The sequence below is a fragment of the Serinus canaria genome, chromosome 2 (genome assembly GCF_022539315.1).
Source record: "Serinus canaria isolate serCan28SL12 chromosome 2, serCan2020, whole genome shotgun sequence".
NCBI classification, from domain to species: domain Eukaryota; kingdom Metazoa; phylum Chordata; class Aves; order Passeriformes; family Fringillidae; genus Serinus; species Serinus canaria.
In genome coordinates, this window is record NC_066315.1 from 30969864 (window position 1) to 30990751 (window position 20888).

The 20888-nt window shown below is 38.0% G+C and overlaps 1 protein-coding gene across 1 annotated transcript in view; it reads right to left on the bottom strand.

The window, feature by feature from the left end:
• Nucleotides 1–2726: 2726 nt before the first annotated feature.
• The window catches only part of MACC1 (MET transcriptional regulator MACC1), a 37949-nt gene continuing 19787 nt past the window's right edge, over nt 2727–20888 (bottom strand). Inside the window, exons 3-5 of the mRNA XM_009086031.4 lie at nt 16749–18787; nt 14083–14271; nt 2727–7873 (exon numbers count right to left, since the gene is read on the bottom strand). Coding sequence (XP_009084279.3) covers nt 7661–7873; nt 14083–14271; nt 16749–18787 — 2441 coding nt within the window. The 3' untranslated portion in view covers nt 2727–7660. The remainder of the gene's footprint in view (nt 7874–14082; nt 14272–16748; nt 18788–20888) is intronic.

Below are 20888 nucleotides of genomic sequence, written 5' to 3' on the forward strand. Positions count from 1 at the left end.
TGTTTGATACCCTGACATGGAGGTAAATGGCTTCCCACTGAAGTCATCCTGCTGGCTGGAGGTCCCCAGGTGAAAAGACTTGTTTGTGTGTATTAAAATGAAGCTTCTGACCTAAAACCTTTAAAGAATCTTGCAGGCATATGAAACCAATTCAAATTTCTGTTTCTATGAGATAATCCCCTGGCACTAATGACTGAGGTCTATAATTTATTCAGCAAAATGTCCCAACTCCTTCTTCCCGGGGTTTCAGGGAGTTTTTTATCTTTTCTTATTCTTTTAGTTTTGATAATCCTATTTAACCCTCCTGCAAATGGGACCCCAGGGAGAGCTTTTCAGTTACACACAATTAGTTTCATAAGCAGCATTATTAAATCATCCATTGGCTGTTTGGTATTTTTAAATTCCTTTATAAATAGCAATAGAGCCTTTTGTATGAAGAACAGAGGGTGGCATTATATGAAATCACTTTAGACTCTAATAATAACTTTTCCTGCTTGTGAGTAAAGTTAAGAAATGAGCTTTCTTGTCTTAAATTTTGTTCCAAAACCTTTCCCCCACTCATTCTTTCTCCTCTTCATGATTTTCCCTCAGATGCATAAAATAAGCCTTCATTGGATCCTGAGAGAAAAGCAAGTTCATGGAGCAGGGCCAGCCCTGAGGAATCTTGCTAGGTTGATGTCTCCCTGCCTAAAGTTGAGAACTGTGCTCCCCTATCAGTGTCCCCATTGCCAGGGGCAGCATGTCAGAGGATCACAGCTCAGTCCATCTGCTCTTGGACTCAAGGCCACAGAGCTGGAGAGGGGCCATGGCTGTTGCTAAATATATTGAGGAACTGGAACTGTGGTGTGAACTGGGGCAGAAGGGAGGCAGGAGCTGGAAAGGAGCCTGCTGGGATGTCTGAGGACCATGTGAGTCCCAGGGTTGTCAGAGGGTAGTTCCTGAAAGGTGGCTGTAGTCAGGTGGGGTTAGGTCTCTTTCTCCAGGCAGCAAGTGACAGAATGAGAGGTCACAGTCTCAAGCTGTGTCAAGGGACATATAGGTTGGATGTCACCAACATGTTTTATGAAAAATCCTTTCCTTAGGATTTTTCTCCTCCTGAGAAGTTGAGAGGCCTCAGGAACAAACTGTAAACAATTCTTATCTGCTGCTGTGGAATGCAACAGGGGGAATCTGTGATTGTCCTCATCAGACTGTTTCCAATTACGGGCCAATCGCAGTTCACCTGTCCGGCCGGTCTCGGTCTGAGAGAAGACCTTTGTTATTCATTCCTTTTCTATTCTTAGCTTAGCCTTCTAGTGAAATCCTTTCCTCTATTCTTTTAGTATAGTTTTAATATATTATCTATCATATAATAATAAATCAAGCCTTCTGAAACATGGAGTCAACTTTCTCGTCTCTTCCCTCATCCTGGAACCCTTGTGGACAAGACCACAGTTGGATATTAGGAAAAAGTTTTTCATGGAAAGACTGATAAAATACTGGAATGGTCTGCCTGGGTAGGTGGTGGAGTCACCATCCCTGGATGTGTTTAAGAAGAGACTGCATGTGGCACTCAGGGCCATGGTTTAGTTGTGGTGTCAGGGAATGGGTTGGACTCAATGATCCATAAGGTCTCTTCCAACCTGGTCATTCTGTGATTCTGTGAAGAGTGCAGGAAAGGTGGGGTGGGAGCAGGCATCTGCCCACTCCAGACCCACAGTCTCTAGAGGAAATGGTGAGAAACAGAATAAGTGGAGCATAGTATTTCTCCCTGCTGCATTTTCAGTATCCAATTCTGTATTCTATATGAAGCCAGTGGCTGTAGAAAAACCACCACATTCACTACGCACTTTTTTTTCCTCTGTGACTCTGTGAATTTTCCTGTTTTTCTTTTGAACCCACGTATGATTTTGTCTTCAGCAATATCCCATAACAACATATTCCCCAATTCCTCACGGTATGAAAGGGTAATTTGGTTTATTTTTAAACCCATTGCCTGATAACTTCATTTTTATGAGACAGACTGAGCAGTCATTGCATATTCACTTCCCCCTTGTCACTCCCATTTCCCATTGTTCTCAGGGTATTGTGCTTGACAAGGCTGTATTTTAGATCTTGTACTGAATTTAACACAAACATAATGTTTAACACTCTGAAGTTGTGGAGTGGAGCTAAATGCTCTTCACTGATGTCTGCTCTTTGTCTCCAGGGACTGTTGTGCTGCCTCCCCTATTCCTGCCAGGCCACTTCATTTGCATTTTAAAACCTGGGATTTAGAATGGATATGTAAATTGACCTTTCAGTTCATACAGTAACTCCTGATACAAAGCTTTAAATTTAAGTCTGAACCATAAATTTAAGATTTAAGATATAAGCTGTGTTCCTGTCCAACTTACACTGAAAGGATCATAAGAATTTGATTTGAGAAAACTGAAACAAAAATTCAATTTAAAAACTAATCAGCACTATTATTTCTGTCTGTGGAAGGTTCAGAAGCTTCTGCTAGTTTTGACTGTCCTTTTCAAATGAGGTTTTATCTTTTTGAACTTACATTCAAGATTCCCCAATTAAAAAAACAACAACAAAAAAATTAGAGCATATTCTTGTAAGAAGAATATGGTTTCCACTGGTTTCCACTGCAACATCCACAGACTGCCCTCTTCTCAAAAGTGAGATAATTCTGTTTCTGGAAGCAATATCAGCAAACTATTTTTGCTTATGAACACAGTAAAAGGAGTGTGCATTCATATTTTCAACATAGAGAATTTATAAATGAAGAGAAACGTGTGTAAAGACATTGCTCATTTCCCGGAATTTATTGAACCATTTTCTTCTACCTCATGACCTCTTCCTCTGCTCTTCTTAGTCTTACAAAACCAAAATAAAATTCTCAAGAGATTCCAGTGGACAACATAATTTTGTTTATTTTGTTTAAAAATATATACTGTAAACTAAAAAAATAGATTATCTACATATATATATACATTGGCAAGAAATAGAAAATGGCACTTTTTGTACTAAGAATAATCCCAAGTTCTTTGAATATCCCATAGTGTCTGTAGATATTTATTGGCAATATATCTTTCAAGAACAATGGTTATCACTCACACTAGACTAACATTTCCTTTACATATCTACAGTTTTTCTAGGGCCTTGCCAGAGAATTTAACAGTTGGTGTCTCACACTAATGTGAATAATATAATTTACTACAGTCTGTTCCTGGACATGGTGGGAAATACAGCCCTTTGCTCTCTATTTTATTCCCATCTTTTCACAGGAAAACTTCATATCTATGACACAAACACAACAAAAGAGCACAGCTTTATATCCCTGATTGGTACAGCTGACCATAGCTGAACAAGCTGTTAGATGATGAAAAAGCAGGATCCCTGACTTTAGATGGGAAAATAGCATTGCCATCTGCAGTTCCACATAATTGCCTTTGTTATTTAGTGGGTCATTGTCAGCTGGATCACTTACTGAGCCCAGAGATGCTTTAGGAGTAGGTCTTTGGAGTCAGCTCAACACAACAAAATTGAGTTGCTCCTTTGGAACTGCTCAGTGTTTGTTTTCCCCACAGCTTAGGTTTACAGAAAGGATTTGTGAAAAACAGTCTTTTTCATGAAAAAATTACCTAATAAACACTTGTCTGCTCCTCTACATTTTTCTGTTCTCAGTAGGAAGAAAGATGGCTGGTGCCTCCTCCCATTGTCTCCCCTAGAAAACTCCACAAAGAACACCTCACAACATATAGCTTGGTCTTGGCATCCAGCCTGCTGCCTGGAGCCTGGCTTGGGGAGTAGCCCTTTACTTACATCTTAAAAGAAACTTCCTTTTCCTTCCCTACACCTCTGCTTTCCAAAAAAAAGCAAGTGAAACCTAAGAAACTGAACCCTTCCCCAAACCCAACCGGAGGGCTGGAAATTCCGAGGAGGAATAATATGCCTTTTCTCTCCAATCTTGACTGTTATTAATTCAGAAATATGTCACTGCACTGTGTCATTAAATGGCATGAGCCCTCTGCACTGCAAGATGAATGGCTTCCAACTTCACTGAAAGAAAACAGCTTTTTGAGTGTGAGTGACAGGTTTTCCTTGCCACTGCCCACCATGGAAGGTGGCTGCCCCACTCAGGCGCTCTCAGCCAAGGGAACCATTATTCCAGTTTTCATGGGTAGGTGGAACTGTAAAGCAAAGGATGCGCTCACAAATTTCATTTGCTCATTTGCTTAAGAAACACTTATTGAGAGAATAGAAGGATGAAGGAAGGTGAAAGGGGTTTTCTGTCTACAACTTCAAAGGAAAATGGAACTGGCTGACACAGCTGTTTTCTACACAAAGAAATTAGGAAACCTGGAAACAGAGGGTCATTTAAGGCAAGGACCAGCGGCTGGTATTTTTCCTTGTCTCCTCCCAAGGAGCTGTTAATCTCATCTCACTTTGAAGAAACCCAAGAAAGTATGTGTGCAGGCTCATGGGAAAGCTGTTCTCTCTTGACAGGGTGGGAGGAAAAGAAAAAAGGTCAAGAACAGAGCATGTTTACCTAAGCCATGTGCTCCAAGCTGTGTGTTGCTGTTGAGTGCAGCTGCTTTCACTCTGAGCTGGCATTTTGTGGTTCTGAATACTAGACCACTAAATAAAATATGGGGTTTTAATACCTTTTTTTTTAAATATATCCAGTGTGGGCTGCTAAAGTAAACAGTATATTGCACGAGTGCACATTTCATTCATATGAGCAGAAGCTTAAAGCAAAAAGGGGAGTGCAGTTAGCAACCAGCAGTCAAAGGCCCTGGAATACAGCACAACTGCAGGCAGATATAAATTTCCTTTTAAAGAAATATACTTGGAGGACATGTTGCATAATTCTGCAAGCTAAGGAGAACACTGACTCACTGAGTCAATATTTGCTAAATTTGCTGGGCCAAATTCAACTCTTGTTCAGGACAGAGAAAGCTTTCAGTGCAAAGAAAGGGCTTGGCCATGAGAGCTACAGGCAACATCCTCTGATCCCTGGGCTCTTCTCTTCCTGAGACCATGACCACTGGCTACCTTCTTGGGATGGGCTTTCCTTCAGCCTCAATCTTTGGGCAACTTGTCCTTTATATTTATATTTGGCAGACTTGTGCCTTTAGGAATTGGTGCTTCTGGTAGCTTTTCCCACTCTTTTGACTAGTATTCATAACAGAAAAATACAGGACTGAACAAAGAAATTACTACATGTCCTTTTGAAAAAGAAAGTAAACACGCATTTACTAAAGATAAGAAATTAAGATGTGGAAGAAAAGGATGAGAGCACAGTCTCACTCTCAGAAGCAGATGCAAGCTGAGTTGCTTAGCTGTTGCAGCGAGGTTAACAAAAGAGGGGAAAAAGTAAAAGGAAAATGGTTTTAAAAATTTACTTAACAAGGCTTTAAGCAAGGGAGCATGGCCTGCTTGGATGCATGAAAAGCAGATAGTAAGACAACCTAGTAAAGCTGAAAGATTTGCTTTGTGATCTCCTCTGGTATTTCAGCTCTGAGGGAGGAAAAAAGTATATTTCCCTGAGGTTTTAAGTTGATTTGGTGTGCAGCCTCTTGCACTGCTACAAAATCCTGTTCAGGTTTCACAGTCTGCTCAGAGCAGGGTCTAAGGTAGAAACAGAATCAGTCTAGGAAACCTAAAAAAAAAAAAAATCTCATCGAGTTTGTATTAGTTCTTAATATTTTATATTCCAATATTTGCATGTGTCCTTTTACCTTTAAAGACATCTATTAATATATTTTATACCTTTTCCTTACCTAGCAGCACAAAAGAGTAGGACAACCTACTTTCTCATCTTTCAGGGGCTTTACTACCTGCAGAAGGAAGGACAAGCTGTCTCTGCACTGAAGCGCAGATCACAAGAGAAATTTCTATTTTCTCTGCAGCTCTTCTTAAAACTCTGTGGGGAAAGATACAAAATCGGTGCTGGCAAATGAAACAGCAGGGAGCTTTGATAATCTGGCTCCTTTTTCTCTACCTTTCCTTGATCAGCAATAGCAGATAGTGCTCTGTGGACTGAATTCCTCATTGTCCTGCAAATCAAGGGCAAGTCCTCTGAAGGCAGATAACTTGTATGCATACTAATTCAGAAAATGCCCTGATGCTAGAGAACCTTCTGGTGAATGAATTTACCTATTATCCAGGCAAGTACTCCTTCCTCAGCCTCCTTCCTGAGCTAGGGGTACATTGGTAAAGCTTGATGAAAGTAGAAAAGAAAAAGGTTAGAGGATAGGAGAGGGGAAGAAAAATGTCTAAATGCAGTTTTATTTTAGAGTGGCAAAACCTCCCTTAGTAGAAATGAACTAAGACAACAGTGGAAGCGCAGTTTCTGGACTCAAGTGCTGTTTTTTGCTATTCTTGAAAGAATTTGGCTTTGTCTTGTCAACCACAAGTGATGGCAGAATGCCAATTCTCTTTTCAACTAGTTGTCTTGAGTATTTGCTGATGTTTCTGAATGAACGCTGATCAAAGGAGCTCAAAATGGATTTAACCTTTAAATCTATCACTTAACTTAAAATATGTTTAATACATTAAAAATTATATTAAACAGTTTTGTCAGCCTGTAATTATTATTAGGCCTGTATTTTCTGTACTTATAATAAGCTACTCAGTTATTGGAAGATTTTTACTGGTAGCATCTAAGCAGGGTTCTTTTTAGATCATATGACTAATTATAAGTAATTGCTCCACAAATAAATTAATCTTAAAAGCACTCCACTGTTAACTTTTTTTGAGAAAATAATAGTCATCTTCCACATCCAGTGAGGTAGAAGAAAACAATCAACAGATACAGGTGTGAATTGTTTCCAGTCCTTGTACCTACAAAGTCTCCTTCCCTAATGTACTTACCTAAAAGCAACAGGGAAGGACTATGCAAATGATCAGAGGGATGGACAGTGGGCATAAAAAACGGTTCTGGAATTTTCTGGAATTTCCATTCAGCAGAATGTAGAAAAAAAATGGCAGAAATATAAACTAACAAAAATATTAAAAGAGACAAAACCCTGTTGAGCTACATCAACAAAAAAATCAAAATCAAACAGTTTTGAGATTTTATCTTCTGTCTCTCTTGAGTCTTTAAAATAGATACCAGAAGCTGTTTTGGAAAAGTGCAGCACACACCTATTTTTTGAGTGTGTGCAGCACACACCTATTTTTCCAGGAACTGTTGAATTCCTGTGTGGTGAGACAATTAGATTAGTTTTGTCCCAGATGAGGATGAAAAAATCTTAAAGGTTTTTTTGTAAGCTAATCTGCACCCACTGAATTAGAGCTGAGGGGTTTGAGCACCAAATATTAAATGTATTAAATATTTAGATTTTAATACTTGACTGGAAAGAATGTAAACCTAGGCTCTATATGCTGAACTCATTCATGAATAATTCTGTTTTTAAAACTGATCTCTGCCTAGAAGTCAGTGCAATCAGAAATAGCTCCTTTTAGAAAATATCCCATAGAATACAAGTCATTTTGTTGACCTCGTTAGTTTAATTCCCCATTCTTTTAGTTGAGAACCATAAGGCTAGACTCAACATCAGCTCAGTTAAAACAAACTTCATTCTGTCATTCTCTACAAGTATCTCTGAAACATAAATACACAAATAAACTCTATACAGTGGTATAGTTTCCTAAGAGTTTTTCCAAAAACGTACTATGTCCATTACTCTTCCTCCATTTTGGAGAAGGCACTTGCTCTCAACACCTCCATGCAATTTACAAGAATCAGAGCTCCAGTTAACTCTCTCCACTGTTTTGTTACTGGGTTTTTCATTTTATCCAAGGCTGATTGCAGGTCTTGTAAGACATCTCTGTAACCATCTCCATAATGGGCAGCCCAAGTGTAGAGAAAGTCATATGCAGGTTTCCACATCATCTGAAAATAAAGGGGAAAAAATAGTGGCAGAAATTTAATTATTGAGGAAAAAAAATAGGTAAATAGTTGAAAAGTCACAAAAAAGAAAAGAAAAAATAAGTGTTTAATCTCTAGGCATGCTGAAATACTTTATAAAAAGAGGCATGTTGATATAAATCTTATTTACGTTATTTCTATGAAACTCAAATTCTCAGAGAGGTAAATGACAGATAAACTCTTCCTTCAGACGATTATCACCAAGTCAAAATTTATCCTTGTCTGAAACTATAAGTCAAAGAGCAAGAGTGGAAGGAAAATACTTTTTCATCTTTTGCAATGCATACACCCATGTCTTAGGCTGGGGGTGTGTATTCTATTTGCCATCTGTTTGAGGTGTGGCAGTTATCTTCTGTTAACTGGGCAGTTTTCTTTATCTCTTCCACAACCAATCCTCCCTCTGGGGAGACATCTTCTGTTAATGGGCTATCGAGTATCACTGCATGGCTGATAAACTCCATCATCCATTATGAGAAGCTCCGCCCAGAGGGAGCAGTCAAGCATTCCTACCTGGATATAATCAGAGATTTGGAACATCAGAGACAGCTTTTTCCCACTGGATATCAAGAAGAGTAGCTTTCTTCTCTACTGGATTCCCAGAGGAAGACCAGGCCCATCTGTACAGCCACTGGACCTTCAGAGGAAAACTACACCCTTCTACAGGATCTCTGCTCCAACAGAACCACCCCTGTCACTGCAGGAGGACTGCAGCTAGCATTTAATAGGACTGCTACCAACACCCTGACCAACAGGGTGTCAGGTCATATTCGGACCCTGTCCGTGGTTTCCTTTCTTTTTTGTACTATTACATTGGTATTTTTAATTTTTTTAGTAAAGAGCTGTTCTTCCTATTCCCATATCTTTGCCTGAGAGCCTCTTAATTTCAAAATTATGATAATTTGGAGGGAGGGGGTTTACATTTTCCTTTTCAAGCAAGGCTCCTGCCTTCCTGAGCAGACAGCTCTCTTTTCAAACCAAGACTACCCAGCAACAGTTTCCATATTTGGTTGTGCTTTTGATGATTATTGCCCCATTAATCAACATTCTGCAGTCCTTCTACTCAGCCTGGAAATTTTAAACACGCTTTTTACCTTTCAGAAATTTTTTCTAACAGCAGCAGAAACTTAATCTGGCTACTGCCATAAAAGACAATAAAAGATGCTTCTAAAAAGACGTCAGCATCCTCAGGCTAAGGAAAATCTCCAACCTTTATTAGATACACGGGGCAACACTGTGGCGAAGGATGAGGGAAAGGTTGAGGCACTTAATGCCTTCCTTGGCTCAGGCTTAAATACCCAGACCAGCTGCTCTCTGGGTATCCATTCCACTGAGCTGGAAAACAAGGGGGGAGCAGAATGAAGTCCCTTTAATTAATTTAGATTGGATATTAGGAAAAAATTCTTCACTAAAAGGTAGGTCAGGCATTGGAACAGGCTGCCCAGGGAAGTGGTTGAGTTGCCATCCCTGGAGGTATTTAAATCACACATAGGTACTTAAGGACATGGTTTAGTGGTGGACTTGGCAGTGCTGGGTTAACTACATCATCTGATTAGCTGATCTTAGACGTCTTTTGCAACCTCAAAGATTCTATGATTATAACATGATTTATCCTTAAAATCTATTTTTAAAAAGGGGGGAAAAGCATCCAAACACTCTAAAACAGGCAATTCAAAAGCTTTTATAAGTTTTAATCAAGACATAAAATTTAAAAATTTTCCTGCAAGAAACAAAAGAAATTAAAAGATTACCAGTGCTTTTTTGTTTTTCAAACTACGATTTATTTAGTTTATGTCAAACAAATGGAGCAAATCTTTAGCAGGTGTAATTTGTCATTGTTCTAATGACATTAATTAAGTTATAGCAGCATGATTCAGATACCAAGCTGGACTTTTATCTTTCAAAGTGCTGAGTGAATGTGCTGAGTTAACAAACAAAATAATTATTTTCCCAGTTACTGCTTTTCCAAATGTTACTTGGGCAATCAAAATTCTGGTTTTCCTCTCCTTATTGGCAATAAAGGTTTTGCAAGCAGCAATTGAGTTAACGGTTGCAGGGATGATGCACAAATCCACAAAGAAACCCATGACTCTCCAAAAAGGTTCTGTCATTCACTGTTTTAACAGGAACATACCTATGCATAGAAATAAATGTATATAGATTGATTTTATATATATATATATATATATATACACACACACAAAAGTGATCAGGAAGTTGAAGGGTTTTTAGCATCTTTTCCTCTTTTATCAAAAACCCTAGTTTTTATGGTTGTGAGGGATAATTCTGAAGGAAATTGGTTACTTCCTCAATATTATCTTATTAATTTACAAACAGTACACAACATAAAGCTTTACTTCCTTAATTTAAGCTTTATTTACTTGATCCCTGGAGGAACTGAGTAGGAGGAGAATTTCTTTGCTCATAGGTCTGAACTTTTCTCCATATTTTTGGGCTATATTTCAGCTTACCCAAGACTGATTCTGTCATTGTTTATGTGAACATTTCTCTCAAATTCTGCTGCCATACCCAAATGGAAAAAAAAACCCATTAGACTTACAGTCTCACAGTCTCATTAGTCTAGTCTAGTCTAAACTTACTGTCTCACCATCTGATTAGTCTGGTCTCTACCTTGAGTTTAAGTACTAAAAATGTGCCTGTCCTATCAGTGAATTTTCTTATTTTATGACTACAGGAGAGAAAGGTATCATCATTTTCCCAAATGAATGGTTCCTAATATTTCCTTTAAGCAAGTCTATCTTAAGTCATAATCATAAGTTTACAGAAGAAGGGAAAAGTACATTGGTGGTAGGTGAGAAGAAGGAGATTGATGAATTCTTTTGGGGTTTTTTAGAGAGGCTAAGTAGAAAATAGGTTTTTTAATATACTACTGTAAACATTATATAACATATCTTAATGAACTAAAGTAGGTCACTACTGTTACATTTTTGTTGGGACCAGAAAGTTTCTGTATTCTTATTTTTAGCTTGATAGCCAAAGTAGCCAACAAGAGAAGCTGGTATCTTCTGAAATTCTGCTACTGGTATCTACTGAAATTCTCTTGTGACCTCTTTCTGGGTCTCTTTCTTCATTTTCTTACATTCCTGTTAAACCGGGATATTTAAAGAATGAGGGGACAGTCTTCTGTCTTCACTAGAATGTGATAAAACAATGCATAGGAAAAGAAGTTATGCTTTGCCTTATGCTGAAGGTCAGTCTGACTTTGTAATAAGAGAATTGGCTGAAATATCCTTAAATACACACTTTGATTTCCTCTAATCATGCACAACTCTTTTGCTTTTTTTAAAAATCTAAGACAAAAGAAAAGAAAGAAAGAAGAAAACGGAGAATGTAGGGATCAAAAACTTTACAAACTGGTCACCATTTATGAATAATTAACTCAGCAATACTCTACACACTCATCACATTAAACTAGTACTGCAAACACAGCAGTGGTTCTAAGGCAGATTCTTCTCCACATCCAAGTACTCTAATGCAATGGGTGAACTGAATTGCATTCAAAATTCCTGAATTGTATCAAAGCAGAATCTCAGGCAAAACATTAAATCACTGCAGCATCCTGGTCAAGTCACATCTCAGCAGTGTGCATGAGTTTTACCTCTTTCCCACTCTCCCTTGCTGAGTATGCAATAACGACACCTACATCCACAGCAAAGTGATTTGGAATTCACTGATGAAATATGCTTCATAGTCTATGCACCCATTGTAGGTACCACAAGCTGCCTCTGTGATCATTTGCAAGATTTCTCCCCCCCCCCCCCAAAAAAAAATATGAAGTTTAAAAGCAGAAACATTTTTTAACCAATCAATCCTCCTGATGATGGAACAACCTTTAGTGGGGAATGAACTAGTTAATATTTTTACGTAATCCTCAATAGCTAGTCAAAACTTATTAACCTCCCCCAGGTTTGCTGGGTTTCAGGTTTTAAGGCCAAAAACTACTATCAGGGGCAAAGTTGAAGGTCAGAAGAAAGCACTGATATCCACTAGAAAGTACTGAAATTTATGTTAGGTTCAGAGGACACTGAGGGTACTGAGTGATCACATGAGACACCAGTGCTAGAAACCTTCTGCTTTGAATTCACACCCATGTGGGCAAGCACAATTAAAAAGCTCACCCAAATCAAATAAATCCTCCATAAGCCCAGTATAATCTTTGAGAAATGACACAGAAATACAGCAAAATTCTGATCTTTAATTGTTTGTTGAATGTTCTCTGAAAAAAAAAATAGAGCGTACTGTATTATAGGCTTTTAATTATGATGAATTTGAATGCACTGTTTTGTCAGCAGACATTGTCACTGAAAGGCAGAGAATTTTCTGGATGGTTTGCCATAAAAATAATTTAAAAACTCTTGAAAACAAATGAGTAGATTGTATGAGGTAGAAGATTGGCTTCATGGAAAATCAAAACCCATTCAAAGCGAAGTGTTTATTTAAAAATTTTCTTAATATAAAAATAAATAGGCATGATGCTGGAAAAACAGTTATAAGATTGTTTTATTTCTGCTGTCTATCAGCAAAGGGGAAACATTGCCAAATAACACGGAGAACAGCAGAGTTGTATATTGTTCATGTCAATAATTCCTTTTGTAGAAAGCTGGGGGTTTGTCAGCCAAACACAGAGAGCTCATTAACTAGAACAAAAGTGGAGGAAATCAGACAAGCCACCGCCTAACCGTAAAAAAGAAAAAAACCAAGAGAGTAGACATGGGATTGGAAAGGCTGATAATTTTATGAGAAAAAATTGGAGGAAGGTGCTTCCAGAATGAAGTACCCATGAAAGAAAAAACCCACACAAAATAGCTCAAAGAGAAAACTGGATCTGAGAAGGAGGTAGTGATTGCAAACAACAACTATGGAGATAATGTTGTTGAAAAGTGCAGAAGCACATGAGCAAACACGTAGAATTTTGATCCAATATTGATTGGGGAGGGAGAGCAGAGCATTCAAAAGGAATAAGAGGTAGTAGTTCATGATTAGAGCAGAAATATCTTGATAGTTTTCACCAAGCAAATGAAAACAAGATGACAGATGCACTGATTCAGACAGTGGAAAGGAGTGGAAAGGATAGGTCTGGCAGGGAATAAGTAGAATCAGCTGCAGGGATATAGAAAAAGAAAGAAAAAATTATTTTGAGTAGTTGTGAACCTGTGAATGGGAAATAGCAATTCCTTTGGCATTAAGAGGTGAGGGAGAGGGAGTGCAGTCTGGATCATGTACATTACCTGCAATAATCAGGAGATGATGGTCTAGGCAGAGGGAGAGTCAAGCCTGAATGTAAGCTCTCAAGTCAGAATGATCATTCAGCAATGCTCATAAAAAAGGGATTTTCAGAGCAAAAGCCAGTCTGGAGCCTAGAAGTCATTGGCACGCTACTGCATGTTTTGGTGTTGAAAGGGGAGAAGGGGAGGAGGTAACCTGGTTGCCCAGGCAAAGGTATGCCAGGAGCAGAGGCTGACCCTCAGCTCAAAAATATGGACAAGGGTCCACCCCAACTCTTGTGGCATATCTGACATTGCAAGGATGCCACGAGTATTTCTGGTCACCTCTAATGGCACTAGAGATTTAATTAGTCACCTAAATTTCTCCTTAGGTCTGTATGCACTAAAATACATCTGAGAGGATAAATTAGCTTTTATACAAAGCTCGAACTTCTGTACAAGAAAGATGCTTTACAAAGGAAAAAAAAATCACCATGATCTACCTGACAAACTATAAACTTAAAGCATAGGTTTCCACATTCATACATCAGAAGTAAAATTGGTGTCAGGGCTTCCAACCTCTTCTCATGCTACTTAAGCTAAATGATAAGAAGTGTTACACTTTTATAAAAAAGTATTAATGATAGAAGTCAGCTTCCTCTTTGTGGAAATAGCAAAAGCTGTACAGAATGCGATTAGAAGCGGCTCCTGCAAGGACCAGCTGGTCCTCCTCACTGTGAATGAAATGACAGCAGAGGTATGAGTGAGGTTAACAAGTGGACAGGACAATAAAAAACGATTGAACCTAGCCCTGAAGCTCAAGACAGGAACTGAGACCTTCACTGGACAGTGCAAAAGGAAAAAAGCCTGCAAAACTGGGAAGAAGGAAGGTCCCTGGCTGTGTTTGTGCAGAGGAGGAAATGTGCACGTGCTGTTACACCAGCCCCTTACCTCCAGAGCCACTGCTCCATTTTTCCCGTGGTGGGGCACTTCGTAAGCCTCTATTTGCTGCTTTGTGAGGCGGGCGAGCTTCTCCGCGAGCTCCCGCCAGCTTTTGCCAAGCTTGACAGCTGAAGTCAAGATGATGGTGTCCTGGGTAAGACGTGCCACTAGTCCCTGGCAATCTATTTTCAAAAGTGCCTGCAACAATGATTTTCATTAGTGATCCTTCACCAGTAATTGCAAACAGAACATTTTCATTTAATTTTATAGCACTATTCTGCATTTCTACGTAAACAGGAAGACTTTTTTTACTTTTGTGTTCTTACGAGCATGTGGGGTTTTTTCCTACAAAATGGTGTTGACAACACTTTCAGAGGAAAAATGCCCATGAGCTTAAGAAAAAAAAAAATCAAGCTGGCATTCAACTGCTTCAGCATTCCAGTGTCAAGTGGGTCCTGCCAAGCTTACAGATCCTGAAAGAAATCATACTTCTCCAATGAAAATATTTGGCACAAAAAAAAAATTAACTTCTTAGAAGCATGACATAAGACTTCAAAATTAAGTTAGAGCACCATTAGACTAAGGTGTGGTCTTTAATCTAGGGCTTTATTTGGAAAATGACACATTGGCCAGCATCTTTTGATTTACTCCTCCCACAGAACTAATAATTTTTTTGACCATTAAGGAGAAATGCAAACATGAAACCTTTCCCTCCTCCTTGCCAAAAGAGCATTTAAAGACACTCAAATTTAAATGGTTGAAGGAGTATAACCTTGAAATGTAGATATGTTGCATTCTTCTTTCTTTATTTGTTTGGATAAGAGCTAGTGGGAAAAATAAATGTTGGGCTTTTTCCTTCTCCTCAATTCACACCAAAATATTCCACTGAAACTGTTCAGGTTTTCAGGGAAAGATCAAGATCAAAACACAGAAATTTTCCTTGTTTTTTAGATACTGATTTTTATGGAAGTATCAAGAATTTCTGCAGAAATAAGACATATGTGTGATTTATTTTAAAGTATTAACCAATAAAGTCCTCACAGCAAACAGAACTTTGGTAGACAGAGTAGTGAGAAACTGACTACAGTGCATTGTACAAAATTTCCCTAAACTGGAGAAAAAGTTGTTCAGTTTATGTTAGCTATGATAAGCAAGAACCCTATAAAACACAAAAGAATGGAGATTTCTTAAAAGAAGTAACTGAAAATTCCACCCAAAATTTACATGGATGACATCTAGGTTTATATCTGACTCTACAAAGACAAGGACCTGTATTGGCACTTCCTAGCAAAAATACATAAATCTCACAAAACAGGACATTGAGCAACCTGGTCTAATGAAAGGTGTCCTGCCCATGGCAGGGTGGTTGGAATGGAATGAGATGATCGTTAAGATCCCTTCCAACCCAAGCTGTTCTATGATTCTATAAGCTTAATCTAATTATGCCCCACTTTTTGCCTGTTTTGTAATGAACTCTGTTTAACTGTATTCAGTTAAAAGTGTGGACAACTTTCACATTTAGGTCCCCCTCTCCTTTCTGTAAAGAGACATGACAGGTTTTGCTATACTTCATACTGGCTCAGTTTTATTCCACAAAAATTGAGGTGCTCTTAAGAATTGTAAGTGGCCACTGCTACCAAAACTTTCTGAATCCTGCTGAAATTTCTGTCAACACTTCAAAGGGGATAGAGTAGCTTTGAGAAGCAAACTCAGTGGAGGTGTCCAATTCAGGAGAGTCAAAAGGCTTTAGATGAATAGCTACAATGTGAGTTTCTAAACATCTACATTTGTAATACTTCATTTGCATATCAGAAATTTAATTATCTTCTGTCCCTTCATTTGTTGGTCAATTTTTCTGTCAGAGCCAAGGAGAGTATTAAGTGACCATGAATTTCAAACTAATTTGCCCACAGATCAGCAAGTAAATTAGGATAGTTAATAGTGCCACCTATTACCTGGAAGGAATTAGAATAAACTTTTGATTCCCATTTGGCAGTATTTAGTCACATAGAAGCTGTCCAATGGCTTACAAATGAGGTCCATGAAAATACATACTGAAATATTTGCAAAATCCTTCTTAGACCACTTCAGCATTGACTAAGGAGTAAGATGTGGATAAAAAAATCTTGCCCTCAACATTTGGATTGAGATGTGTCTTTTAATTACATGAAGCTAAACTAGACATGCAATTTACCATAGACAAATATCTATGAATATATATATATATATGTATGTATATACAGATATAGACAGATAGATGATATCTATCTATATCTATATATGTATAGTAGAATTCCCACAGTATAGTAATTTACTTAATATTTCACAACAGGAATGTGAATTTCTCAGGAAAGCAATTTACCAAGACAAACAACAAAACAGTTTCAATCATGGCTGTTTAAAAACCAGAAAAGTCATCTTAGTCAACCTACTAAACGAACACAGTTCATGCAGCATTACAGAAGACTGTTCACAATGAATTGATCAAAGTATTATTCTTTATGAGAGTTTGGATGTATTTTCCACCTATTGGTGTCTACAACTTTTAGAAATATATTCAGGTTTATAAAGATCCTGCAAGGATCCAGAATCATGTTTTCTTGTTCCTACATTACTAATGAGTTCTTTCTTGTCAATACATTCCCAACAAGCCAGTTAGCTCATGCAATACTTACAACAATGAGTTCATAAAGAAATAGTCTTTTTTTTTTGTTAGCATGGCAGTCTTGCTTCATCTTTTTCACAACATGTGCAACTCTTTCGGATTCTTTATCAATATGTGCCTCATTAAAGTCATCCAAAGACATATGTGAGTATCCCAACACCTCAGCTAAAGCTCTCCAGTCATAAACACTCTCTGACACTGTAGACAGAACTACTGAGTAGATATAAGTCAGTTTTTTGAATGGCAATGCAATTTGTTCAACAAGATTCCTGGTTGTTAGCTCACTATCAGCAGTGTCCATAGCTTGTTCTTTAGAAATCACTTTAATGTTTTTGCAATGTACAAGACCAATTTTTCTTCTGAGAACTCCCACGTACCACTCTTTCATTTTAGTTTGTCCAATGGCTTTAACTTTATCTTCACCAAGCAGAGCTATTGTGTCTCCTTTAAAATATTCCAGCAAATAGTCAATCTTATTCTGACGTAACACAGTTTTTAAAGCCACTCCATAAGTGTTGACACTCAAAGTTTTGTCTTGAAACTTTGGATATTTTATTGTTGGTATCAAAAGCCATGGTGCAGACTTGATTTCCTTGTGGTTTTGTAGGCACTTTGGCCGATTAATAATTCCACTTAATTTTGGAGCTGGATCAGGAGTCGTAACATGGAACTGTGTTATTTGACTACTTTTCAAGATTTTAATCTGAACAAGGAAAACAAAGAAATGCATCTCCCTGCATCCAAGCATGGAAAACAGGAATTGTTGGCGGACCATCTCACCAGTTTTCAACTCCTCCTTTTTAATATTTTTGCTTTGATCTTCCATTTTTACTTGAAAGTCAGGATCACAGGATATCAAAGAAATGTTTAGGTCTTGTGGTTTTTCAAGCAGAAATGTATGCTTTCCCCACAGCTGAAACACCACAGGAGGCATACTTTTCCCCCCTTTTTTTATATCGCAAATCGTGAGTTTTCCTGGAATGTAGTTATGACCAAAGACTGTAAAAACTGCTGTAAAAGATGGATGAATGTATTTGGGACCATAAATTCCAACTGAGACTGTTCTATGGACATAGTCCCACACATTAGTTGCTGGAGGCTGGATTTTGCTTGCTTGCACGGCAATCACTGCATACATCACATGACTTAGGTCTGTTAGCTTCACTTGTATGGTATCTTGATAAATATAGCAGTTCTCTAGCTTCTTAAAAGGTCCTTCTTTGTTGAGACTAAAAAAACACACAATATCACACATAACTTGGCTGAGTGGATCACTCTTCACTTTAGCTGCAACTTTCACTTCTAGGAAAATGCCTTCGCTTGTGTTGAGGTTGCTCAGTGTAAGTTCTATCAGAGGACTTACTGTGCTGGACAGCTCATTGTTGCATGACAATGGAGGGTTAAGGATAGCCTTTAAACCAACTTCTTGGAATTCTCCTGGTAATACATGACCCACAGGGACATGAATGTTGATATCTGAGTCAGGTAGCTGCACTGAGCCCCCTTCGTGATTCAGTTTACAAACTACATGAATGTCTGTAGCTTGTGTTTGTGCCCACCCAAGGCTGTGGCTCATGGCTTCTAAATCCAGGCAGGACCTGGTGAGCTGTCGGTGGCTCAGCCAAGCCATCTTGTAGGCTTCACGGTCATTCTGAAGCCATGTCATATCAGAAGCTGTAGTTTTTTGAGGGACTGTCTTGTGAGGATTAAATCTTTGGTTATCAACTATATCCAGGAAGTCAGAGACACTCTTGGATCGTCCAGATCTTCTTGCTGAAGTCTTTCTTAGGAGACAGTCAATATCTAGCTCATCACCAGAGGAATCCAAAGAGTCCCTATTGCTTGAAATTTTAGAGAACCAATGAGGTTTTTCCTTTAAGATTGAAAGACGCTTATTGTTTTCATTTCTATTGGAAGCAGCTATGTCATGTACAAAAGGGTTGGATCCTGACAGTTCATTCCAGAAAGGATTAGTCTTGGAAACAGATTGGGCATGCTTGAATACACCAGGCCAGTCAATATCCAAATCCAGTTTACTTTCATTGGCATCTGTTTAAAAGCAAAAAAGAATCATTTCCTGAATCACAGAGACTTGAAATGTTTCATTCATGTCCAGCTGATAGTTTGATAAACTAAGAGGTGACTAAATTTTCCTCCACAAATAGACATAGATAATTTCAGTATTTCTCCTTCAGATTTTTAAACAGTATCAGAGTTGATCTAATTAAGAATCTTACTTAATAGAAAGACTGCTAAGAAATTAGTGCTGAATTAAAATTGAAATTAGTGCTAAATTAGTGTCTTTATATCCTTCAAATTGTTGTTGAAGGATATAAAGACACTTCTTTGAGGTGCTGATCATTATCAACTCATATGATTATTTATTGGCATTGAGTTTGATAAAGTTCCATAAGGTTCAAACCATTATATTCCATTAATCTTTGGCCTCTTACAAAATGCTGCAGACTTCTTTTCTTTGTGTCTGTCTGTTTGCAAAGATTAAACAACTAGTTTCATTTTTCAAACACTGCAGACTGTACAGATAAATGCACTATTCAAGATTCCTTTTCATGCTAGTACATGTGTATTCAGTTGATAGCAGCACTCTTACTCCTTGTGCGTGGAATTTGTTACACTAGCTTTCCATTAAAAAACAATCATTGATATAATTTATGAGAACTTGTACAACTTGAGGTTTGAAGCAAAATGTTTGTGTGTCTACTAATTTTCTGAGATTGCATTTAAATAGACAAATCCGGGTGCACAAGTGATATTTATCTATGTTTTCTAATAAAAATCTCATTCTTAGCAGAAATAATTATTTTTTTCTGAAGAAGATACATCCTTACATTTTATACTAATAATTGTTCAGAAAAGCTGGTTTACAGTTGATTGGAACTCACCCTTCTTGCAATGGAATATCTGCAACTTTTTATGCTAGGGGTTTCTATTACTTTATTTTGCCTTTTTTTTCTATATATAGGGGCTATACCATTCCTTCTTTATATATTCTTGCAAAGAGTTTAAATTTTAGAGGGAAAAAGCAGTTTCTATTTTTTTCACCATATCTATAGCTTACATCATTACACCTTCCATAGTACTTTCCATTTCCGAGGTTACTCTATATTGCTCAAATGCAAGCATGACAGTGAGTACAGCCACAAAAAGAAAAAAAAATTAAATGTTAGTACTTCTCTTTTTGTTTCCTTTTTCAACTTGTAATAAAAAGCCAAAACTGTGATGTCTTTCCACAGTCCCAGAAAATTCCCAGTTTGGAAGAACCAAGGTGGAATTTACCTGTTTGCAGCTGCTTATCTACAAAGCTCTAACATTATCTTGACAAGAGCCTTCCTGTTGAGCTGCCAGGGTGTTGAGCCCAGGGGCAGCCTCCTTTTCCTCGAGCACTTTGTTTTAACCAGGGTCACCAGAGGGGGACATGCTGCACAAGTACTACTGTAAAGTTCTTTTGTCTCTGCCCATAGGCCAAAAACTTTCCTTGTGCTGCAATGTTATTACAGTCAGATCAGTATTGCACATGAAAAATATAGATTAATTAAGCCCAAAATAAACATAAGGATTTTCTTTGGGTTTTTTCCCCATTCTAAAGGGCATGTTTCTACAGGAAAAATATAAGCAGAAAACTCTGTCAGAGCCTGAGTCACTGGGACATACACTTTCTCTTGCCAAGAGCATGAGAAAGCACAATAGCACAATTACTGGGATGCAGCATGTCAGCAAAGAAATAATTCTTGCTCCACAACTTACACAGCAAGTGTCAGGCTTGCTGTTTTGTCTGCTACTGGACAAGAAGCTGAGAGAATGACTACCTTGTGGAGAGCAAAGTTTTCTCAGCTTTGGGGTTAAAATAGCAAGGAGATCAAATCAACTTTGCCAAGACTCCAGTTTTTAAATTGAGCTAACTTCAAAATTAACCTGCCTTCATGCCTTTAAAACCCTAGATTAATCTAGTTTGGCTAAGAACTTCCTCCTCTCTTCTCCACCTTGAGCCCCAGTAAACTTACTCTAAGTAGCATTTGTTAATGTAACATTAAGGATTTCAACTCTTCCTCCCAACCTGCCTGACCCAGAGTTTTGCAGAAATAAAGGCTTTAGCTGGAGGGCCTTAGTACAGAAAGTAGCAGAAGAGCCA